The 25,417-nt window shown below is 52.6% G+C and overlaps 1 protein-coding gene across 2 annotated transcripts in view; it reads right to left on the bottom strand.

The window, feature by feature from the left end:
* Positions 1–4,312: 4,312 nt before the first annotated feature.
* The window catches only part of FBLN1 (fibulin 1), a 116,138-nt gene continuing 95,033 nt past the window's right edge, over positions 4,313–25,417 (bottom strand). The window contains exon 17 of one of the 2 annotated variants that reach the window (XM_047066547.1): positions 4,313–4,533. In XM_047066547.1, the coding sequence (XP_046922503.1) occupies positions 4,328–4,533 (206 nt within the window). In that variant the 3' untranslated portion in view covers positions 4,313–4,327. Of the gene's footprint in view, positions 4,534–15,897; positions 15,966–25,417 lie in introns of those variants that run through there. The other variant, XM_047066546.1, reaches the window with a different exon arrangement.

The following is a 25,417-nucleotide window of genomic DNA, read 5'->3' as shown; positions in this document are numbered from 1 at the left end:
CGGTATGTCCTTCGTGTTTTTGAACAAAGAACTTACAAACTCAACCATGCGTACAATTAAATACAAGCCATATACTACCTAGAATGACTAGTCTTGTTTTCACACATACAAAAATACTGGGCAAAATGAGCATTCCCATCAGATCGATTCAGTTTTAAATAATTACTACTCTATAACTATGGGGTTTTTTTAAACCATTCCCCTTAACAAAGAAATGGCAAAGCCCTGCTGAAGCTCTCCGGAGCAGACAGAACAAAGGGGGAGAAAAAGATGCTTGTCAAGTAAAATATGAAAGGCGTGCCCCCCAGCTCCCCTAATTACATCTTGGAAGGGAAGCTTTGTCCTATTGACATTCAGGATCATTTTTCATAAGCTCAGGTTACCCCCTGGAAGATTTTTAGGAAGTTTCATGATAGGCAGACATTGTGGAAAAATCGGCCGCTTGACTTCTGCTAAGCAGTCGGATTCAGAGATCAAACTCATCCCTGCCCACTTTGCTCAGAGCAGTCCCGGTTTTCTTGGGCAAAACGAGCCGGCAAGTTTAACGGGGACTTTGAAAGAGTCAGATGGTTTACTCCGTTCTTGTGTGTGTGTGTGTGTGTGTGTGTGTGTGTGTGTATGTGTGTGTGTGTGTGCGTGTATGTGCGGGTGTGTGTGTGCGTGTGTGTGTATGTGCGTGTGTGTATGTGCGTGTATGTGTGTGTGTGTGCATGTGTGTATGTGTGTGTGTATGTGCGTGTGTGTGCGTGTGTGTATGTGTGTGTGTGTGTGTATGTGTGCGTGTGTGTATGTGTGTGTGCGTGTGTGTGTGTGCGTGTGTGTGCGTGTGTGTGTGCGCGTGTGTATGTGCGTGTGTGTGTGCGTGTGCGTGTGTGTGTGTGTGTGTGTGTGTATGTGTCTGTGTATGCGTGTGTGTGTGTGCGCGTGTGTGTGTTTAACAAAGGATCTCTGAGGGAGCTCGGCTGAAGGTGTGGACTGACTTCTGATATCTGACATATTGTGTGTTCATAAACATCAGGGTAATTAGGGAACGACAAACACCATTTTCCTTTTCGTAAACTGGAAGCAGAGGAGATAAGATTGCTTTCACCAGACCCTTAGTTCTTTCCTTTAGAATACAAAATTCTAAAGGAAATCGTGGGTTCCTCTCGCCCTGCCCTGAATTTTAAGTGTTTGACTGCTTAAATTATCATTAAAACTTAATGCAATTAAACTCGCTTGGCTCTCTTGAATCCTGATTTACGCACATCTGTTTGTCTGCTCGTGGACACCCTGACAGAGCGTGTTTTTATACGGGGTCAAGATAGTCTGCACTAGGCCGTCGTCGTTCCTGGGAGCAGGAGTGTCTAGCGAATAGGAATATATTATAAATCACATTTTTTGTGAGACTGACAAAGCTTAGCAACCCTCGCCTTAGGGAACCTGTCCAATTTGTCAGTTAAAATTTAGCCTTCTGATATAAAACGAGCCCGTTCATGTTGTGTGAGGGCTGATTCCTCGCGGAAAGAATCTGTTTGGGATCTGCGGGCAAGATACAGAGCGCTAGTCACATAGGGTGCAGTGTGGGAATCTCCGCAGAAAGCTTGGCAGTGTTTCCTCAGTTTACCACCCGGCCCCTCAATCCCTCATCCCCCCAGGGCCCACAGCGGCGGGCGGACGGGCCTCCGAAAACACCGGGTTCACATCCAGGGGAATTTCTGCCTTGCAAAATGAGGACACGGATGGGAATCTGTTACTTTCGTGAACAGAACAATGGAAACACCAAATCCAAAAACAATTACCCAGGCAAAAAGCATTTCATTGAAAGAAGAGGGTGAAGACACACATTTCTGTCCACATTTGGGTCTAGACGAGAACAGGCCCTTCTGGGACGGCAGGCAGAGGAGTTGATGCTGAACCCTATCGTTTGGTGGTTCGGAGAGTGTCCTGGGGACAGGTCCCCCTGGGGCCCCCAGGGAGCCGTGCAAAGGGACTTGATTCTTAATAACAACACTACTCTGGGGGGCAAAGAGGATGTGGTCTCTAGGCCCACGGCTCCAAATCCTTTGTTCCCTCGGTGCCCCACACGTGTGGTCTCCCCGCCCAAACCCAGGGGGAGCCCAGCTCCGTCGCCTCTGTCCCTGAGGGGCCAGCAGCTCCGGCCAGCCCTCCAGAGCCTCACAGAGCCCCTGCTGCAGGGCCCGGCACCTGCAGGGGGGCTAAAATCACACGTTCTCGGACCCCACCCCAGATCTTCTGAGTCAGGATCCCCGTGGCTCGGTGATTCAGCCGCTCACTAAATCAGGAACCACGGAGCAGGCCTTGGTGGCTTGGTCCAGTAGCACACGCAACCCGGCCATCGTCACACCGAGGGCTCCACGGTGACCTCTGCGGACACCCGGGACGCAGGTTGGAACCCGTTGTTTTCACGAACAGGACAGTGGCAATGTCGGATCTGAAATGGTCCCTCGGGCTGAGCTCCCTTCCGGCCCCTGATGGGTCCCTGCAGAGCCTCGGGTCCCCCCCCCACCCCGGGCTCTGCGCCCACCTCTGGCCACTGAGTGCTCCTCCCCAACGGAGAGGGGAGGAGCCTGTGTAAACCCCAGGCACCGTGCAGGTGGGGCAGAGGCTCAAGCCCGGGTCGGAGCCGGGGGTTCCAGGACCACCGTCCCTCAGGTCTGTCCCATCTGGAGTCACACAGCATGCTATGCAGGGGGCACAGCAGGCCTGTCCGCGAGCTAAGCCAGCAGGAGCGAGACGGGCCCAGGGCATCGGAGGAGCTTGGCTCTGGGCCCACTGAGCATCTCCCTGGCCGTGCTGCTTTGGGTCTTTTGGTTAGCCTCTCTGAAACCCAAGTGCTGTATCTACAAAGCGGGGAATGGGAGCCCCTCTCCGCCCCTTCTCAGGAGTGAAAGTGCTCTAACCATGCCCGCGGCGAGGGGTGGTCCTGCCCCTGCTCTCTTCGTCCTCCCCTCCCCTCCCAATTTGAGCCCGGGCAGAGCATAGACACTACTCTGGTCTTGGTCCTAAGGACTTGGTAACGAGAATGCCTGGGAGCCCCCAAAGCTGAAAGTGGCTGCCACAAATCGCCACACACACAAAGCCGCCAGCTGACGCCCCTGGACCACCGGCAGTTCCCTGTTCTGGAACTCTCTCCCGGGGCTGCGAGCCCTATGCCTTCGATATGAGCAGGTCTCAGAGCAGGCGCGGACATGCCCAGGAGGGGCATTCACGCACTCCTTTCGAGCAGCACCTCCACAGCCCCCTTCCTCGGGGACGCAGGGACTCTTCCCCAAGCCCCCTTGACCCCCTCGCCGGAGGCCAGGACCTGCCCCAATGATGCTGGCCGGCAGCTCGGGACAGAGCCCTCCCTGGGCTGACCAGGGACCAGAAGGGCTGAGAGTGTGCCTTACTGACCACCCCGGAGGCCAGGGCACTGCTGCCCCCACCCGCCCCAAGGAGAGAAAGCTCACAGCATTTCTCAGGCCCTGCCCCGGCCCCTGGGTTAAGGAGGGTGAGGACAGTTTTGCCCTCAGAGACCTTAGGACCTGACGGTGAAGCTTCCTCCTTGCTTGCCTACCCAGATCTCCAAGGACCAGGAGTATTGATGCGCAGGGGGAGGAAAGGACAAGAGAGACTCCCTCGCTCCCCCCTGCTGACCCCGCTGTGCCCTGCTGTCCAAGGACAGCCACCGCCCCGCGCTCTCACACCTCCATGGCTTTGCTCCCTCAGCTCCCTGGGCTTCTGCGAGCTTCTCTTCATTCCAGACCCACCTCAAAAGCCACCTCCTCCAGGAAGCTTTCCCCAATCCCTCCCCTTGAACATGCACGAACCACCTGAGCCTCTTTGCTTCCACCTGGCATTCTGGGCACCTCTAGCTCACACATGAACTTGGCTATGGCTTTCCTGTCTCCCTTCACACAGCACCTCCGTGCGAGGACTGTGTGTATCCAATCTAGAGATATTTTTGAAGCGCCTCTCCTGGCCGGCGCTTTGCTAAGCGGGTCTCATCTTGCGGTGCAAGCTCGGCCTTGGAGACTCGGCCTCTGGAGACTTCTCTCCAAATGCATGGGGTGACGGGAGACAAGGGATTCTCCTCTGTGGCCTCGAGAGAAGGGGTGGGTGGCCTGCGTGAGGCCAGCGACATCTCCTCGGTTAAAGTTCCGCGGAAGGGTCTGAAAGCACCCAGGACCTAGACCAGGGGCCAGAACGCGGATATGCTACCAACCGAGCCGCGATCCTGTTGGCCTCTGTTTCTCTGGCCGCCGAGACACCAGCGATGTGTGCAGATCCATTCAGACAATGCTCTCAGCAGCCCTTCCAGGCAGGTTCCATGACTGACCCCGGCTTAGGGAGGAGGAAGCCAAGGCACAGAGAGGTTAAGCAACTTGCCTGGGTCACACAGCGTGCAGAAGGTATGCTGCAGGGGTCCGCTGCTGTTGGTCAGCACTCTGGCTACCCAGGCTTGGCTGCATGGCCCAGGGCCCGACTCCAGCGTCACACTCCCTGGATGGCAATGATCGTGGATACATTTCCTTTGAGGCACCAGCCATCCTGAGAGAAGGAGGAGGCAGTCGTGAAGAAAGGGTTTCTAAAATTTTTAACGTTTATTTATTTTTGAGAGAGAGAGAGAGAGAGTGTGAGTTGGGGAGAGAGAAACAGGGAGACACAGACTCCGAAGCAGGCTCCAGGCTCTGAGCTGTCAGCACAGAGCCCGGTGCAGGGCTTGAACTCATGAACTGCAAGATCATGACCTGAGCTGAAGTCAGACGCTCAGCCACTGAGTCACCCAGGAGCCCCCCACCCCCACCCCACCGCCGACAGGGCTTCTACGCAGGTGGTCTGGATCTATGAGGAGGGCCAGAGGCGAAGCCCAGCTGGGACGGTTCACCTCTCCCTAACCTTGGCGGTGACCCCCAGGCCGGGTGGGCGACCGAGGAGGAAGCGCTGACTCACTCCAGCCACCCGGAAGAATAGGAAGTTGGGACACTCCCTCGGTGCAACCCCAGCCTCCCGGTGTCCTGGCCTTGCCCGGTTTGCATCACCGCACAGAGACCTTTAACCTCTCTGCCCCCGGGCAGCACCCTCCAGCTGGTGACTCACACCTCCTCCCAGCCCTGTCCGTGTGCCATGAAATGTGGACATCCTCGCGGGTCGAACAGAGGGACTTCGCCTCTCCTCAAATCTGTTTGTCAAACCGAAAGGTGCTTTGTGTTTAAGTCCAAGTACCCTTAATGCATTTTCCATTCTCGACAGAAACCACAGCCGCCAATTAGAAAAAGAAAAAAAAAAAAAGAACCGAGCCTCCAAACCACGAAGCACACGTCTCTTGCCCGGTTTACCATTTTCTTTGATCCATTAAAATCTGAGAGCCAGTCTTCCTTGGCCTCTAGAGTGAAGCAGAGAGGGAATAATTATCCATAAAGTGGCCATCCGAGTGTTTGCTTTGTGATGAAAGCAAACTTTCGAGAACTTGGAATGAAGAAGGAATATGTAAGCCTCTCCAGATCCCATCAATAATAGTACAATGAATTAATGATTTACTCACGTTTTATGTGTCTATTTGCTTTGCTATTCATAAGCATACATCGTTGCCTTAGTAACCTTGACATCAGACTGAACTTCATCTCTCTGGGAACTGAAGGGCACCTCTCAAGGAAGGGCACACAGCTTCTCGGGCTTTTTTTTTTTTCGGTGTTTGCAAAGGAGAAAATGATGAATGGACATATTCTAAAGGAGGTATGTCTCCTCTTTCCTTTCCTTCCCATTACCACTGAAATGTGACGTTTGATACACCTACTGTATCAACAGGTAATCCCACCACCACGTCTCTCTCAAACAATGCCTTCAGTCTTAACCAAATAACACCGCTCCCACCAATGCGTGTCATTTGTTTATAGATGTCATATGCGCACACACAGGCACACGCATTTATATTACATACTCCATCGGCTTCTTACCGACGAACAAAAATGTTGATTCGATCTCTCAGTTGACTTAAACAGCGTCCGCGCCCTCAGCGCCTCGTACGCGGCCGCGGCGCAGGCGTTGTCGCAAAGGGTAGGTCCGTGAGGATGGACGTTTCTGGACGTGCCGAGTAAAAGCCCACTTATCCACAACAGCCCAAATGGCAGCAAGTCAAATTTCCTCGGCGTGAGTGCTCACAGAGGAATCTGGTCAGACAGACGAACGGAGGTGGCTGAGAATAGAATGGGTATAGGTTTGGACTCCGCACTCGCTCGGTTAACTTTTTCTTCGATCTACCACTGCCGCTGAGGATTTTGTCGTTTGCCTTTTGGGGGACAGGTTACAAAAGCAATGGAGGAGAGGGCAAGGGGGGATCCGTTTGCTGGGGAAAGACTGAAAGGGATGGTCGATGTTTTCTAACAAGCGGAAACCCGGGCCGTCAGAACCGTTTCGCGCATCACGGAACGCCTTCTGGTGTTATGGGGTTTCTACTCTTCTGCAGTCGTGGCCCTATCTTGGGTCTGAGATGCACCGGTCGCAGTCAGGCGAGGCTTAGTGGTAAGAAGCCATCGGCCTGCACCCAAAGGAAGGCATCCCTAGGGGACAAGACACCGTCCTGGGCCCTGGAAAGCCCCTGGCCTAATTGGCTAGATATTGGGATGGCAACTAAATGGGGTGCAGTAATAGGGGAGCACAGAGGAGTGGGGGCTCCCTTGGCTTGAAGGGGTTTGGAAAGGCGTCACCTGGACACAGAGGTTGAGCAAGGCTTTGGCAGGCGTATACGAGTCAGGGGAGAAGACGTTGTTTTACGGCGGGTTCCAGCTTCCAAAACGATCACTGACCTTCCCGTGTTAGCAAAACGCACCAAAAGCGAACAGCTCACCAGTGTTAACCACGCGGCTCCGTCACCCCCGTGGGCTCCCCTCCTGGTAACTATGAAAGCCAGTGAGGATTTCGCTTCTCAGAGACGTATCGGAGCATGGGGAATATTAACCTAGGGTTAGTAGCCCCAGCTTTCACTGCTCGTGGGTCTGTGTGGTTGGATTCCACGGCGGGTGGGGGTGGGGGGAGAAAGAAGGGCTAACTGAAATGGTCCGTTTCACCGATCCCAGAAGCCCTGCTTGTCTGACACTGGCTGGGGGTCTGACGTTTTAGGCAGAGAATGTGAGGACATTCCTGGCCCAGGGCCCAAACCATGAGAAACCACTAAAAATATCCCGGTTTTTTTTTTCGTTTGTTTGTTTGTTTTTAAACCAAACTCGGCCCTCACTTGTCGACAACCTGACCCTGGTTTTGAGGGAGCAAGCCCAGCTTGCTTGAAGGTTGGTAGGGGGACCTGAGACCGTCCTGTCCTGCCTCCTACCCACTCAAGTTTTCCGGGAAAAACACGACCAACGCTTTTCATAAACCGTTTCCACCACAGGTCAGCCTACCTGTAGCGAAGGTGCCTGGTGAGTGAGCCGGGAATGGGAGGTGGCTAGAGGCAGGAGGAGCTGGGCTGCCGCCATCCACCCTGGCCAAACATTACCTCCCTCTCCCCCGCCCCGGACGTTCGGCCACTAAGCAAAGAAGCGAGGCCTTGGAAGGCTGTAGAAATTCCTGGAGTCACGTCTCTGTGCTATCTCTGAAAAGAAAGGAAATAGCTCGGTTAACTTGATTGTATTCTGAAGGGTTTAGAAAGAAGGGTCCAAACCAGCTGCTTAAGATCACTCGGCAAATGGAATATTCCTTGTCTCACCGCCGTCCGTCTGGTTGGGTTAAGTTCATGCAAAGAGGAGGCCTTGAACATTTCTGTACACATCGGGATGGCCACACGAGGGGTCCCCGGTCCTCTGCGGAGGGCTGAGGCCGTCTGGGGCTTGTCTGCGCTGCCATCAACCAGTGCCTTCTTGGGGCCCAGCTACAGGACTTTCCTCCGGCCGCACGGGAGTCTGGCTTGTAGATCTCTGCCCAGCTCCTGCCACCCAGGCTGAGAGCCGGTCATCCGCCTCTGGTTTTCCCTGGGAACCCTTTCTCTCTCTCTTTTTTAAAGACCCAGTTATGGGACCTTCGACTGGACATTTCAAAAAAGAAAGATGCAATGTAATCAGAGCAGGTGGTTTTAGAATATAGTCTCTTGATTAACCCCCATCCGAGAACATACGTTTCTCAAAGTATTGAGAGGCTGTACAGCCTAAGGGTGAAGGACAAAGAGTCTGGCCCAGCAAATGCTGGCGCTGCCGCTGCTGACCGCTCTTTGCCTCAGTTTCCCCCGCAGCTATCTGTGTCGTAGGGTTTTGGCTTACTGCCCGGCGCTCCCCATCTCGGCGCCTGTGACCCGGTGTCCACGTGTCGGGCCAGGGTGGTCCCACTGTCAGCATCTCCGGGGTCAGAGTCGCTGCTCCCGGGAAGCAGCAATCAGCTGGCTCTTTCTCGGGTCCGAGGCATCTATGAGCCCAGGCCCTCACTGGGTCCTCATTTCCATGACTAATATTTTCCAGGGTCGACCCTGAACTCCACGCGAAGGTCGGGGGCTTCTTGAGACAAAACAATGGCAGCACATTCCGGCCTGGGTGGTTGGAAGTTAGGTCACCATCCGGGGCTACAACCGGTGGGTTAGGAAGACAAACACTAGCGCCCCCGCCCACCCACCCCTGCCCCCAGGGAAGCCCCCCCCCCCACCCCCACCCCCCCCCCCCCCCCGCAGGCCGCAAACCTGAACACAATGCCTTTCTGTTTCCAGCACTCCGGGGGATAAAGAATCACTTTCAAGATGGGGTCAGCCAGAGGAAAATTAAACAACTTGCCCCTTGACCCCTGGGGCAAAGGGCAGGCTGGGCACTTCTCTCATCTGCGGTGGTGGTGGGGGGTGGGGGCCAGGACAGTGAGCAGCTGAGGCAGGACTCTGGTCTGGTCTGGTCTGCTGGACGGAGGACACCAGATCCGGGTCTGGGGCGCACGGGCCCCTACAGGCGACGCCCACCTCCAGGAGGCTCCGGGGTCTCCCCGCGCCTGGAGCTCTGTTCTCCCCACACTTTTGTCTTCCTCTTCCTCTTCCGCCTCCCCATAGAGCACTCCGATGGATTCCTTTATTTCTCGCTCAGGATCTCTCTCTCGCTCTGGGAAGCCTCCTTTTCAGCAAATTCTGTTCTTGGTTTACAAACGCGGTATCTTCACCCACCTCGCGAAGCGTCTTCCTTGGCGATTTCCGGGGGTCTTGTTTTAGCTCTTGCCTATTTCCTTACTTCTCTGTGACGCAGGGATTCTGCTTCTCCGTTTGTTTGCTTCGGTCCCCACGGCAGCGGCTGTCCTCCTAGCCAGCCTCTTCGGCCGCGTCTCCCCCTCCGCGCTGAGGCACCAGGCCGGCGGGGACCCCACGGCCGGGGCAGGCCTGAGCGGTGGGTTTCAGGTGGGAGCAGCTCCCAGGTGTCAGACTATGGAAAGCTGGTCTTTAGGGAAGAACTTGGGGGGGGGGGTGCAGGGAAGGTAGTGGGGCAGGTGCCTAACCACCCGGGGTTCTCAGCAAGTGGCCGGGCTTTGAGTTTATCTTGGGGAGACCTGCGCCCAAACCTGCCTCCGCCACGCACAGCTTGGGCGAGTCACTAAAGCTCTTGCCGCCTGTATTTTCTCATTCGAAAGGAGATCCATTCCAGGCACTGAGTCCCCGGCCCCGTGCTCCCTCTGCTCTGTGTAGCGAGGGCATTGCACGGCCCGGTAGCCACGACGCGCACTGTTCATCCGACCCCCGCAGATTCGGGAGAGTCCCAGCAGGTCTGCAGGACGCAGGGGCCCCGGTGCCCAGGCCCGTGTGCAGCACGCACACAATGAGCCCTTCCTTCTTCCAGCCTTTGTCGGCTGCACAACCCCCCACCCCCGCCCAGCACTTCCTCAAGGACAGACCCTCTGTGCTTCCTCCTAATTGTAATTTACCTCATTTGCATGTGGCTTTTTCATTATAATTTCCTGAACCTGGGCTGCCGTGTTGCCAGGGCAACGGAGAGAGCTTTCCAGCGTGCTCCCTGCTGTCGGGGAGACCCCTGGCCCGGCTCCAGCTGTGCCCTGGGCCCCCCTGAGAAGGCACAGCCTGCAGCTGTCTCCTGCTTGTTTTGTCTGTCTTTCCGCAGGGTCTCCGTGACCTTTCTGCGCACCCGGACCCCCTGGTCCTCTCCCGGCCAGCTCGGAGTCGTGCACCCCTCCTCCGACTCGGGGACCCCTGTTCCCACCAGGGCCAGCTGGGCTCTTGTGACGCCCAGCGAGGCAACGTGCATGAAGCACAGGGCACACGGGATCGCCAGGACCCGTGACAACGGTCACCTGTTGTCACGCTCCAGCGGGGCCCCCACGCCACACCAGGAACTCAACCAAGCTCTGCCGCCCCCCTTCCTGCCCAGAGCCGGCCCCCCCAGCCCCTCCGTCTGCTCTCCCTCCAGCTACCGGCTCTCAGCATCTGTGCCCCCGGGCGGCAGATGCTGTCCTCCCCTCTGTCCCTCCGAGTCCTCTCTTTAAACTGGAACTTTAGTCCAGGGTAGAAACTGGGACTCAGGTGAATCTCAACTACGGCTTAATTACAGTCCTTGGTTCTTGACCCGCTCTGCCGAACGGACCAGTGAATGAATGAGTGACCCCCCCCCAACCTGCTCACACCCCTACCATCTACTTCAGAGATGTGAATTTTTAGGCTTCCTCACGGCTTATTTGGGATACTCAGTGACGAAGGGCAAGGACAAGATGGGGTTAAAGGAGCCACTGTGAGCCCCGAGTTCCACACTTTCCCCTACGTTAGTAAGGGGCCCAAATGGCTTAACTTGCCCAGCTGACCCCTTGGAGGACAGAGGACTGTGCTAGGAGATTTATGGAGTGTGGACAGGGTGGGAGGTCATCTAGGAGGTCAAGTGCGTAAACTCTAGCTAACTCTTACCCGGCTAGACTAGTTAGTGGTGGCCTGCCTGACCACCGAGTGTGGCCGGCCCCACCTGATGTCTGACGGAGCAGTGAGGGAGGGGTGTGGGGGGGGGAAGAAACCTAACAATAACTCTCCATATTGCAGACCGAGCATAAAAGGTCGCATTTCTTTTTTTTTTTAATTTTTTTTTTCAACGTTTTTATTTATTTTTGGGACAGAGAGAGACAGAGCATGAACGGGGGAGGGGCAGAGAGAGAGGGAGACGCAGAATCGGAAACAGGCTCCAGGCTCCGAGCCATCAGCCCAGAGCCTGACGCGGGGCTCGAACTCATGGACCGCGAGATCGTGACCTGGCTGAAGTCGGACACTTAACCGACTGCGCCACCCAGGCGCCCCTCTTTTTTTTTTTAAATAAATATATTTTATTTATTTGTTTTAATTTTTTTAACGTTTATTTTTGAGACAGAGAGAGACAGAGCATGAATGGGGGAGGGTCAGAGAGAGAGGGAGACACAGAATCTGAAGCAGGCTCCAGGCTCTGAGCTGTCAGCACAGAGCCCGACGCGGGGCTCGAACTCACAGACCGCGAGATCATGACCTGAGCCGAAGTCGGCCGCTTCACCGACTGAGCCACCCAGGTGCCCCTAAAAGGTCGCATTTCTAAAAGCTGAACTTATTCACACTTTTTGGGCGGCAGGCTGGGGGTGTTAAGGAACAAAGGGACGAAAAAAAAAGAGAAACTCCGCCTTTTAAACCCAGCTCAGCCTCTGACCAGCTTTGTGACCTTGGTCCAGTCACTTACGTGCCCTTTTTTCACGTCTCCAGGGGTCTCAGGAAAAACTGATTCGGACCCACATCCATAGTTCGAATGGAGAGAATGTACGATAAATGACAACCACGGCCTTGATTGCTCGTGACCACGGCCAGCTCACGGGTAGGACCCGGTGCCCGGCTGGGTCCTGTTCACACCACAACCCCAGCACAAGGCGTGCGTTACTATGCCCACGTTATCCACCAGGAGGTAGACTCGGAGCCCCGAGAAGACTTGTCCAGACCCAGCAGCTGCCAGGTAAGCGTCTGCAGGTCTCTGTGTGTTTACTGTGGTAGGTTACTCGCTTGGAGCCATTTTCAAATGACATACGCTGGACCCCCCTCAAGAGATGTGGTGCATTCGACTGGATGTGCCTCTAACAGCTGTACCGGCGTCAGCAAAACCAAAAACCAAAAACAAGAAAGGAAAAACAAAAGAAAGGCACCTTTTAAGGATGGATGCAGGGTATGGGGGCGCCCGGGTGGCTCAGTCGGTTAAGCGTCCGACTTCGGCTCAGGTCACGATCTCGCGGTCCGTGGGTTCGAGCCCCGCGTCGGGCTCTGGGCTGACGGCTCGGAGCCTGGAACCTGCTGTGGATTCTGTGCCTCCCTCTCGCTCTGCCCCTCCCCTGCTCCTGCTCGGTCTCTCTGTCTCTCTCTCTCAAAAATAAATAAATATTAAAATAAAACAAAAGGATGCAGGCTGTGTCGGAGGGCTTGCTCTGTAGCAGCTGGTGCCCCCACGCGTCACGCTATTTTTATCTCCGTTTTGTGTGCTAAGTGCATCTACTGTTCCACCATGAAGTACGATCGCTGAACTTGGGGGCAGCCACCACAGCCACTGCCACGACTCCATTTTGCTGAAGTGAGCGAGTTTACCTTTCAGTCTTTCTCCAGGGTTTCTGAGTCGTTTTCAGGTTAGCTCTGGCAGGGGGACCAAAGCAGAGCAATCCCCACCACGGCAGCCGTGCACCCGTCGTCGGGATCAGGAACCGCCCGGGTTTCTGGAGATGTTTTCCAGAAGCCAGCATGCCCCCCCCTGCAGCATTTTCATCGATTTCTTGGATCCCGTTTCCTTAGCGGTTTGGGGCTTTGTTTTGCTTCCTACAGTCCCAGAGAAGGAATCCAGGGTGAGACCTACCCAGATGAGCAAAGCCGCGGAGGCCACTCCCTTTGCCACGAAACGTGTGTGGCCGATGCACTTGCAGATAAGCTCGCGGTGCCAGGGGAGGGCGCGGGGTGGAAAAACACAGCGCAAACCCGGCCTCCACCCCGTCCCGCCCGGAAGCTGGCAGGAGGGGGGAGGGGGGGCTCTGCGCATTTCAGTGTCTTCAGCAATTGCTTTCACTGCCCTCGGACGTTGTTTGCTTTTTTGTTTTGTTTGGCTTCTATTTACACCCCCTCCGCTCTGCATCAAGAGGCCTGGGCCGCGCTGGCTGAGGACGTGCGGGTGCCTGCGGTGCTGGGCTCAGTGCCTGCAGTGCTGGGCTCAGTGCTGCTCAGGATGGGACAAAGCGCCGTCCGCTGGGGCGGGTGTTTCGTGGGACGTAAAAGAAAGAGGTGACAGAATCCTTACTCCGAGGAGCCCAAACCAGTTGTGAAGGTGTGGTTCAGTACACACAAAATGGGGGACCCCACGGGGCACAAGGGTCCTCACCTAAACAGGGTTTGCGCTTGGCACGGGAGGCCCCTCACTCGGTGTCCTCCAGGCCCCCCCCCCCCCCGCTGGCGTCCTCGCCCGCCTCCCTCGTCTGCCCTATTAGGCATCCAGCCAGTGTGGTCACGCTGGGCAGCCGCTGCTACTCACCTGCGCGGCGCCCAGAACGTTCCCCGGCTTGCCCACACTAGAACCGGGGGGTGCTGGGGAAGAAGAGAAGAAGCTGGCCGACCCCCTCACCCCCTTCACCCTGGGGAGAAGCGAGAGGGGAGTGTGGAGGGAGGACAGAGGGGGAGGAGGAGACTCAGTGAGCAGGAGACACAACTAACGCCGTGCCAAGTTCTCGGCCGGAGGCTGGGAGGACGGCCAGGAACAAAACAGATGTGCCCACGCCTTTGGGGAGCTTGCGGTCTAAAAGAGGCAACACATATACATGACAGGAGGACACAAATCACAAGAAGACTCATCATGTGATGGCAAGGTATGGTAAGTTCTAGAAAGAAGAAAAGAAGGAGATGAGAAGACGGGATGGACGGTTATAAAGGGGAACAGGTTTGCGTTGGGAGAGGGGTCAGAATGGACACTTGGAAATGGGACATTTGAGGGAGATCTGTGAAGATGGAGTGAGCCGGGTGAAGAGGCCGGGACAAGCGTGATAACTGAGGGAACAGCACAAAGGACACCACGCTGGGAACGTGGTGACCATCGGACCATCTGACGAACGGAAAAGAGGCCACTGTACCTGGAGTGCCGTGACCAAGGGAGAGGGTGGCTTGCTGTTCTGAGCCCACACACATGAACACATGATATATTCTCCTCCGTTTGGCAAGCCTGCCTTGGGGACTGAGAACCCGGTCCACCCTTAAAACCTTGTGCTGTTGTGACCGGCCGGGATTTGAATCCCGACTCACAAGCTGGTAGGACCTTGGCTTAATTCTTAGAAGCTGGGTCTCCTGGCTGTCAGGTGGAGCTAATGGCACTTGGCCCAGAGGATGGGGCTCTGAGTTGGTTGGGAAAAGGTGTGGGATGTGCCCAGTGTGGTGTTAGGAGTTACGGTCCCCACTCCAAATAGCCACCTCCATCAGCAACCGGGGACCTCCGTGTCCAAAATAAAAGGGGTTTGGTGCTGTGATGGCTCTTCCCCGCTTTGCGTCTTAGCTTCTTTGGGATCTGAGTAAGGGAAGGAGGAATTATTTATTGGGACCCTTCTGGAAACTCACAGAAAAACAAAAAACAAACCCAACCACCAGGGGATGTGGGAGACTATCTGCTCCTCATTTAAAGGAGGGAATTAACAGAGAAGCTGGAAGGAAAGGTGTTTTTCTTTTCTTTCTTTCTTTTAAAAACAATTTTGATGTTTATTTTTGAGAGAGGCAGAGACAGAGCCCATTATTTTTGAGAGAGAGGGAGACAGAGACAGAGACAGAGCAGGAGCAGAGAGAGGAGGAGACACAGAATCCGAAGCAGGCTCCAGGCTCTGAGCTGTCAGCGCAGAGCCCGACGCGGGGCCTGAACTCACGAATCGCGAGATCATGACCTGAGCCGAAGTCAGATGCTTAAGGGACTGAGCCACCCAGGAACCCTATGTTTTTCTTTTTTTTTTTTTTTAATTTTTTTTTTCAACGTTTATTTATTTTTTGGGACAGAGAGAGACAGAGCATGAACGGGGGAGGGGCAGAGAGAGAGGGAGACACAGAATCAGAAACAGGCTCCAGGCTCTGAGCCATCAGCCCAGAGCCCGACGCGGGGCTCGAACTCACGGACCGCAAGATCGTGACCTGGCTGAAGTCGGACGCTTAACCGACTGCGCCACCCAGGCGCCCCATGTTTTTCTTTTTTTTAAAGGACAAGTACAAATGTACTAAAACCTACATTATACTCCTGTTTTGTCAGTGCTCATACTAAAATTGGAATGATATTGGGGCGCCTGGGTGGCTTGGTCGGTTAAGCGTCCGACTTTGGCTCAGGTCATGATCTCACGGTCCGTGAGTTCGAGCCCCGCGTCGGGCTGTGTGCTGACAGCTCGGAGCCTGGAGCCTGTTTCAGATTCTGTGTCTCCCTCTCTCTCTGCCCCTCCCCTGTTCATGCTCTGTCTCTCTCTGTCTCAAAAATAAATAAACGTTAAAAAAAATTAAAAAAAAAATAAAATTGGAATGATATGTGGAAGGTGGCATGGCCCCCAAGGGTGATATGCAGATCTGTGAAGCATTTCACAGTTTTGTCATCCAGGAGACAATGGAATAACATCGTGCACTTGCTGAAAGAAAGGGACACCTGGGTGGCTCAGTCGGTTGAGCATCCGACTTCGGCTCAGGTCATGATCTCACGGTTCGTGGGTTCGAGCCCCGCGTCGGGCTCTGTGCTGACAGCTCGGAGCCTGAAGCCTGCTTCGGGTTCTGCGTCTCCCTCTCTCTCTGCCCCTCCCCTGCACATGCTCTGTCTGTCTGTCTCTCAAAAATAAATAAAAACGTTAAAAAATATTAAATTGATGAAAGAAAGAAAAAAAAAGCCCTGCCAATCTTTTTGAAGACGACATTTTTCCGAGATGAAGGCTAAAACAAATAGGTCTTCAAAAGCTAAGAGAATTAGTCACCAGGAAATCAACATGCACGAAATCTCATAGGAAGTCCTTCAGGCCGAAGGAGAGGGAGCCCAGATGGAAGCACCAAGCTGTAGGAAGGAACGAAGAAAAGGGTAAATATAGGGTAATATTAACTATGTAAAGCAATGATAAATGACCAAATGCTAAAACGCATGATATCCATGGCACCGGGCTGGAAAAGAGGTAAGTGGAGTCACGGACCACGTACTAAACCAGACCGTACGCTGGGCCCCAGAGCAAGTCTCAACAGATTTCAAAGGGCTGAAACCACACATTTCATTCTCTGTGCATTCTCTGACCACAGTGCAATTAAACAAGAAATTAATAACAGAAAGATAATTGGAAAATTCCCGAGTGTTTGGAAATTAAGCAACGTACTTCTGAATAACTAACTCATAGGCCAGAGGAAACATTACAATGGAAGTTAGCAAATACTTTGAACTGAATGATAATGAAAATAAACGTATTGAAACTTGTGAGGAGGGGCGCCTGGGTGGCGCAGTCGGTTAAGCGTCCGACTTCAGCCAGGTCACGATCTCGCGGTCCGTGAGTTCGAGCCCCGCGTCGGGCTCTGGGCTGATGGCTCAGAGCCTGGAGCCTGTTTCTGATTCTGTGTCTCCCTCTCTCTCTGCCCCTCCCCCGTTCATGCTCTGTCTCTCTCTGTCCCAAAAATAAATAAAAAATGTTGAAAAAAAATTAAAAAAAATAAAAAAAAAAAAAAGAAACTTGTGAGGAGCCGCTAAGGAAGCGCCTAAGTGAGAATGTTTAGTGCTAAATGCATGAGCTAGAAAATAAGGCGGCTGGGGGCGCCTCGGTGGGTTAAGCTTCTGACTCTTGGTTTCAGTTCAGGTCATGGTCTCACAGTTCATGGGCTCGAGCTCTGCATCGGGCTCTGCGCTAACAGTGAAGAACTTCCTTGGGATTCTCTCTCTTTCCGGCTTTCTCTGTCCCTCCCCCACTCTCTCTCTCAAAATAAATAAACTAAAAAAAATTTTTTTTTTTATTTACAAAAAAGAAAATAAGGAGGCTGGAAGTCAGTGATATAAGCTTCTGTCTCATGAAACTAGAAAAGCCCAATAAATTAAATCTAAAAATGGAAGGACAACTATAATCAAGAGAAGAGTTGACATCAGTGAACTAGAGAAGAGAGGCACAATAACAACAACAACAAAAATAGCAAAGCCAAAGTAGGTGTTTGAAAGATTAACAAAATCAGTAATCCTGTCAAGACTAATTATAGGAAAAAAAAAAAAACAGAAAAAATAACCCCAAATGTTTTTCACCTCAATATCAGAAATGAAAGAGGGCCATCACTACAGACCCTACTGACATTTTAAGTGGGATAACAGGATATTATGAAATGCTTTATGCCAACAAAAAGGACACCCTCGACGAATGGACACATTCTTTAAAAACCACAATTCACCAAAACTAATTCAAGAAGAAATGGAAAATCCAAAGAATTCTATACTGTTCAAAATAATCAAATCTGAAATTAAAAACCTCCTGACAAAGTGAAATCCAGACTCATATGGCTTCACGAGTCATTTTCTAAACCTTTAAGGAAAAAATAATACCAGTCTTACACAAGCTCTTGTAGAGAACAAGGAAATAGAGAACACCTTCTAATTCATTTTATAAGGTCAGCCAAACCCTGACATTAAAAGTTGACAAGGGTATTATAATAAAAGAAATGTACAGAATTATATCTCTCATGAATGTAGATGAAAATCCTAAATAAAACATTAGTAAATCACATCCAGAGGTATTAAAAGGATAATACTTCTTGAGCATGTAGAGTTTATTCCAGAAATGCAAGGTTGGTTTAACACTTGAAAATCAATCAGTGTAATTTGTAATAGCAACATCCATCAATTAATAGTAAAAATACATATCCTTAATCTGATAAAGAGCATTTTAAAAAACTCTACTGTTAATGTAAATGAAACTACCAAGCACTTTCCTCTTGCCCACTACACCATTTCTGTTCAACATGGTACCAGAAGTCTTAGCTAGTCCAATAAGGCGAGAAAAAGAAACAGATGCAAAGGAAGTAAAACTGTTTTTATTTTCAGATGGCATACTTATGTACTAGAAAATCCCAAAGAATCTACAAACTACTAGAATCAATAAATGAATTTAGAAAGATCACTAGATAAAATGTCAACATATGAAATTTAGTTTACTTCTGCATACTAGCAGCAAATGACTAGATGATGAAATTAAAAACAATTTACAATAGGAATGAATCTTTTGAAGGATGTGCAAGATTCACACTGAAAACTACAAGACATTTCTAAAGAGAGATTAAGGAAGGACCTAAGTGGCGAGGCATACCACATTCATGGATTGGGAAGTTCAATATTATTATGATGTCAAGTCTCCCAGATTGATCTATAGATTCAATGTCACTTCAATCACAATCCCAGTAGTGCTTTTGTAAGGCGTATGGACAAACCGCTTTATATGGAATTGCAAAGAACCTAGAATAACTGGGACGATGTTGAAGAGAAAGAACAAAATTGGAAGACTTACTCCAGTAGATATCAAGATCTACTATGAGTAACCAAAATTAAGCGACAGCAATTAAACAGTGGGGTATTGCTGTTAGACTAGACATAGACCCATGGGATCAAATTCAGAGTTCAGAAACAGACTCACACATACGTGCCCGCTTGCTTTTCAATAAAGGTACGTAAGCAAGACAGTAGAGGAAAGGACGGTCTTATCAATAAATGAGTTGGATATCCATGTGGAGAAAAGTGGATCCTGACCCCTACCACGTAGCAGGCACAAACATTAATTCAAGATGAATTATATTCCTAATAAGAAAGGTAAAACAATAAAGTTTCCAGAAGACAATATCATCATGACTTCCAGATAAGCACAGATTTCTTTTTGTATGTTTATATATTTATTTTGAGAGAGAGGGAGAGAGCAGGGGAGGGCCAGAGAGAGAGGGAGACACAGAATCGGAAACAGGCTCCAGGCTCTGAGCCATCAGCCCAGAGCCTGACGCGGGGCTCGAACTCCCGGAACGCGAGATCGTGACCTGGCTGAAGTCGGACGCTCAACCGACTGCGCCACCCAGGCGCCCCAAGCACAGATTTCTTAAACGGGACCTAAAAGCTGTTAATCATAAAAGAGCTGATTGATAAATCGGGCGCCATTGAAATTAAGAAGGTCTGTTCACTAAAAGAAAGCAGTAAGTGGGTGAGAATGTGAGCTGCAGGCCGGGAGAAGAGGTATTCAGAAAAGGACTCACATCTGGAAGGCACACAGAATCTTTACAAATCAGTAAGAGAAAGGCCAGCAACTTGTTCAGAACCGGGCGGAAAACTGGAGGCGATCTCTCACCAAACAGGATCTCCAAATGACAGAAAGTAGAACTAAAGGGACTCAGCGTCGTTACCCATCACACAAAAAGGTCAGGTGAAAACCACAAAACGAGCCATGGATTGGTTAAGAAAGCACTCGACGTCATAGAGCCGACTACCCTGGCTAGACTGCAAGTGCCTGACCATCCTGGGGTTTGCGAGGCTGGGGGGCGGGGGAGCCTCTCCTGCGATGCTGCACGTTGGACAACCCTTCGGCCTACATTCTGAACCCGTGATTCCCCTCCTACGTTTATACCCTTCAGAAATGGGTGCCCGTGTCCAGTAAAAGACACAGACGACGAAGCACGTGGCAACTTGTGATAAACTGTCGTTTATTCACACAGTGGAATACCACACAATGATCAAAAAGAATGTCTGAGGCACGATACCGAATTACAAAAAGGCCAGACACAGAGGAGTGCATCCTACATCATTCCATTTATGGAATGAGCAGAATCGTGGCAGAGGTCAGGACAGAGGTCACCTCTGGGGGCTGGGCCATGAGAGGTTTCTGGGTACTGGAGATGTTCTGTATTTTGGTGGTGATCACATGGGAGTATACAAACATAAAGATTCTTAAGTATATATATATTTTAGCTTTTATTTATTTTTGAGAGACAGAGAGAGACAGAGCAGGAGCAGGGGAGGGGCAGAGAGAGAGGGAGACACAGAATCCGAAGCAGGCTCCGGGCTCTGAGCTGTCAGCACAGAGCCTGACGCGGGGCTCGAACCCACGGACGGTGAGATCATGACCTGAGCCGAAGTCGGACGCTCAACCGACTGAGCCCCCCAGGCTCCCCTTTTTAAAAAACAATTTTTTTAAGGTTTCAGAAATCACCTTTTTAAGAGAAATCATTGCGGTTGGGGGAAAAAAAAACCCAACTTCTGTGAGCCTGATTATTTTATTAAGCATTTTATGAGCAATCTTACGTATATTCTTGTAGGGGAACAGCTCCGTTCTGGCCCCTGCCTGCACCCGACGCGGGTCACGTGGGCGAGGCTTGAAACACAGCTGGTCTGGGTCTGGGGCTGGGTCTTGGGGTCCTCCCGGACCAGAAGAGCATGGGGAGTTCAGGGGGAGCAGCTACCAGATCCTTTCTCACGGTCCTCCCTGTCCACCCAGAAGGCTGTCCTGAGTCAGCCAGTGACGCAGTGGGATAGCCAGTTTCTCACCAGCTCCCAGGTTCTGAGGAGGTATGAGGCTTCCCGCCTGGACCCCTCAGGGTGCGGGTGCAGGCTACGAAGCCACTCCGCGGCCGTCCAGCGTCGCCTCCCCCACAACTCCCGTTTATGTGGCGGTCACCTGCCTCTCCTCTCCCTTTCTCTGTCTACACGAGCAACAAACTGTGTAAATCCAAAAAGGCTCATTGTTCTCTGCTGCTGGTTCCGCGGGGGGCCTTGGCCTCGCCTCGCCTCGCGGTTGCCAATTCTTACATATGGAAAGCAGATCGTTTACACTCTGGGCGAAAAGAAGGGGCTATAAAGGGAGCTGGTATTTACTACAAGCGAACTGTGTGCCGAACACCGCACCCGGCATCACGCGCGTAACCGAATTTCCTTGTCGCAGATTTGTCCTCGGCTATGTTGGACCGTGATGACGCTCTCTGTGTATCTAATAATTTGTTGGCATCGTTATCACTTCTGCCCGTGTTCTGGGTGGCAGCCTGCCGTCCAGCAGAGACGAGGTTTGCAAAGCATCTGGGTCATGCCCTTAAGAATCAGCACTGCTGATCCGCCGGGCACCAGCCGGAGCGGTTCTGAGAAGGGGACGGTGAGCATTGTCCCTTAGAGGCGGCTGGAGGGAAGGGCGGGGACCAGCTGAGCACACGGGAGGGGGTCCGGAGTCTTGTTACCTAAACCGACAGGACTGGATTTTTCGCCGCAGGCTGATGGGGAAGAGGGTGGGGGAAGGGGACTAAGTACCAAGTACCGCGCTAGGAGTGTTCACGGGTAGAATCGTGGTCCCCGCACCGATCTCAGAGAGGGTTAGCTGCGTGCCAACAGCACAGAGCTTGCCGGTGACAGAGCCAGGACTCAAATCCAGGCCATCTGCCTGCAAAGTCTGAGCCCCCCTCTGTGGTACCCTGGCTGTTGGTAGCCGGTTGCCGTGGAAACCGCATCCCTGCCCTGCCTCAGACTGCGCACCGTCACCTCCAGCTCAGGGACAGCCCACAAGCGCCACTGGGTCGGGCAGAAACCCCCGCCAGGCTTCTGAGGGCACCAGCCGACCTTCCGTCAACTGACCTCGAGGGCCCCTGCGGTCGCCAGCCAGTGCCACCAAGCCTCTCTGTGGGCCCCGCCTGTCATCGGCTGCAGGTGAAGCAGCGGGCATGTGTGTCGTCCCCTCTGGTCTCCCTCCTTTCCTGCCTTCTTCCTCAACGCCCTGTATTCTGATGACACAGCCCTCCCCCCCCCACCCCGTTGGGGGTGGGGGTGGGGGAATAACAAGCAAATTGCGGATGATGATATAATGCGACTAATGACGGGGAAAACGGTGTGAATACCTGCGGGCCACGGCGATGACAGTCGCCATGGGGCTGAAAGACTCCATTTACGGCGTTCCCGTCCGGGGCCGGCCGCCCTGCTCTGCCGCTCGGCAGACACGGGTCTGCTCTGGGGACAGGGCTTTGCTCACTCATCATGTTACGGCGGGATTGTGTTAGCCGCGCCGGGCGGTGGGGGTGGAGAGCCAGCCTCTGTGCTCCGAGGCCCCCTTGGAGAGTTCTAGAACACAACTAACCTCGGTAGGAGGGCAGATGCGTCCGCGAGGAAGCCACTACATTATCCCTCTACTAAGAATAAAATGGCAGGGGCGCCTGGGTGGCTCGGTCGGTTAAGCGTCCGACTTCGGCTCAGGTCACCATCTCGCGGTCCGTGGGTTCGAGCCCCGCGTCGGTCTCTGTGCTGACCGCTCAGAGCCTGGAGCCTGTTTCGGATTCTGTGTCTCCCTCTCTCTCTGCCCCTCCCCCGTTCATGCTCTGTCTCTCTCTGTCTCAAAAATAAATAAACGTTAAAAAAAAATTTAAGAATAAAATGGCAGAGACGGGCCTAGGGCATTTCTAGAAGACAGAAGTTTTGCAGGGTTCATTTGCAGGCGATTCCTTTCTTTTGTTAAGTTTTTTAAAAAAAATTGTGGTAAAACCTACTCACTACAAAACTGACCACTTTCCCATCCCCACCGTCCACCTGCAGAACTTTCTCCTCTCCCCAAACTGGAACAGCCCCCGTTAAACAGTTCCTCATTCCCGGTAACTGCCACTCTACCCACTGTCTCGTGAACCTGACCTCTCCGGGTCCTTCAGGTGAGTGGAATCATACAGTCCGTGTCCTTTTGTGTCCAGCTAGTTTTACTGAGCAAAGTGTCTTCCAGGTTCATCCACGTCATAGCAGGTGTCAGAATCTCCTTCCTTTTAAAGGAATATTGCCTACAATAGTCCACTGCAAGTACAGACCACATTTTGTTTACCTATCCATCCACCAAAGGACACTTTGGTTTCTTCTACCTTTTGGCTCTGGCATCAGGTGATTTCTGTCGTGACGCTCTCTTCGCCTTTTACAATATAATAATTTTGTGCCCCATTTTTAGAAAGGATATGAGATGACTTCCCCTAAAGAGCACGCTCTAGAACAGTACAGAGTAAGATAAAGGAGATCAGAAACAAGGCAGGAGGTAAAATTGCATTTTCAATGTCAGCTAGGGTGTTACTCAATTGGACAGTAAGTTTAGATTTGAGCCTCCCGGTGGCCAAAGTGAAAAGGGATATGTTGAGCCTCAGGATTCTGACAGCATACGATGCTTTTATTAGTAAAGTTAGCGGAGTTGTACCATGACGGATCCACCGGCTGCTTTTTCTGAGAATTTATTTCTCAAAATATTTGTGAAATTGAAATGCGTTTTATCTTAAATATCCTGGTGTATAGAGGGAAAACTAACAAAATAAAAATGACGAAAACAAAACTTGGTCCAGTAAGTTACAACAGGCAATTAAAGAAATTGGCTTCGGGGCGCCTGGGTGGCTCAGTCGGCTGAGCGTCCAACTTTGGCTCGGGTCATGATCTCGCAGTCCGTGAGTTCGAGCCCCGCGTCGGGCTCTGTGCTGACGGCTCAGAGCCTGGAGCCTGCTTTGGATTCTGTGTCTCCCTCTTTCTCTGCCCCTCTCCTGCTCATGCTCTGTTTCTCTCTTGTCTCTCAAAAATAAATCAATGTTAATTTTTTTTAAAAAAAGAAAGAAATTGGCTTCTTCTGGGCCTGAAAGACCCCTACACCATTATCCTCTGGCCACCGTGTGTTGTTCATTGTGTCTCTGGGCCTGGCTCTGTACCTGTGCTTTTGAAGATGTGCAATCAGGATTTGCTTAAAATTTAAAATAATAATGGCATTATTATGAAGTGACATTTACGGAGAGCCCACAGAGGTAAGTCTCCAGGAGGGAGAAAAACCAGAACAGAGACCTCCGAGCTCCTCTTCCGGGCCAGGCACTGTGCACTGTGTTTTACATTTGCCGCCTTGCTTCCTTCTCCCCAAAGCCCCGCGAGGTAGTAATTATCAGACCCGTTGTTCAGATGAGAAAACTGACAAGTTGAAGAAAAATCTAAGGAGGCTCTTGACCTGAGCTGGAGAAGAGCACTAGACTTGGGGTGGGTCCCCTACAGGGAGAAGGGAGGAAAGGACCCCTTTCCAGCGTTTTCAGCTCCAGACCCACCTATTCCGGAAGCCTTCACGCACCCGTCCTGGAGGAGCCTGCGCAGGTCCTGGGTCCACGGCCGTCACCTCGGCGGTTATTGTGCTGTTGTTTTTATCTCAGGCGTATTTGGATGCGGGGATTTGCACACAACTGAACTGAACGTAGTTGGTAAGGAGGAGAGACTCGTTCCACAGTGCTCATCAGGGCTTACACGCAAGGTGGTCTCTCCTCCGTGTCTGCAGCGGAAGGAGCCTGGGAGGGCCCCAGAGGAGGAGCTGCTAGGCTTGGGGGTGGGGGGGGGGGCGGTGCAGGTCCCTGGGCTTCTGAGGTTCAGGTTCATCTTCTGCTGGGTGGTGATTGGCAATGACCTCCCAGTGCTGCCCGGAGATGGTGCGTGCCAAGCTGATGATAATTCCCTAAAGAAAGCCATCCGGGTCCAGTCGGAAGCGTCTTTTCGTTTCCAGTCTCTGGTTGGAACAGACTCTGTGAGCACCAGCGGCTTCCACCTCAGAGCCCCGCGTGCCCGTCTCCTGCCGCCTCTCCCTCAGCACCGGAGGGAGCCAGGCCCCGGGTACGAACGCGCCCCACCAGGCCTCACCTCCGGCTGCACCCGTCTTCCTGTCGTACGACAAAGTGCTGCGAGATCCCGATTTCTTCTTGTTTACCAGCAACACCAATGTTCCCAACATAAGCCTGCCTCGGCAGAGGCCGGAGTGGGTTCTCCCGGGACGTCAGTGCCGTTAGCACGCGGTCCTGGGATGCCTGGCGCTTTCTGGGCCGTGATTTTGGTTTGGGAGGCTGTGGGGAGCTCGGGTTTCCAGGCCGATGCTGCTGGGGGGGGGGGGGGGCTCTGCCAGCTCCTGACAGTAAAGGCTCATCCAGGGAGACCACGTGGAGGCTGTTTCTGTGAACAAATGCACACTCTTCCTGCTGGGGCAGGCAAGAATTAAGCACCCGCTGCACGCACATCGGTGTAGGAGTCAGAGAGCAAACGATGCCCAGGAGGGTGCTGTCTTGGGAAACCGAAGATTTCTTCTGGGATCTATCAGCCTTTGCGCACAAGGAACATGCAAAGCAGGCCTTCGCCTCTTGGGAAGGATCCCAGGTCACTGGCGACTTGACAGACGGACTGGAATAATTCATCCGTGCAGGTGCGGGATCTGGGGCAGGGTGGCCGGGGCGCGGGACTCATTGCCGAGAGGGAGGGTTTCGTGCAATGATACAATGTCAGGGTCAGAGCGGTCGGCTGATGTTGCCATTATAATGAGTCTGCTGACTGCTTAGATTTCCAGTTGAGGACGTTGGCCCTTGGCCGCTGCCCCGAGAGGGCTGTTTCATGGCCACATTTGCCCTGTGACATTGCAATGGCTTCTGGGTCCCACCCTCCAGGTGACGCCCCTCTTCCTCGGCCCTATTCCATGCCCGGAGCTCTGCGTGCCTGTCTCCTGTCTCCCCTCC

This window comes from Lynx rufus, unplaced genomic scaffold (genome assembly GCF_022079265.1).
Source record: "Lynx rufus isolate CCGP_SWC_20201006 ecotype Redwood Valley unplaced genomic scaffold, mLynRuf1.p SCAF_7, whole genome shotgun sequence".
In the NCBI taxonomy this organism is placed as follows: Eukaryota; Metazoa; Chordata; class Mammalia; order Carnivora; family Felidae; genus Lynx; species Lynx rufus.
Note: the sequence above shows the minus strand (reverse complement) of the source record. Positions and strands in the feature narration are given on the sequence as shown.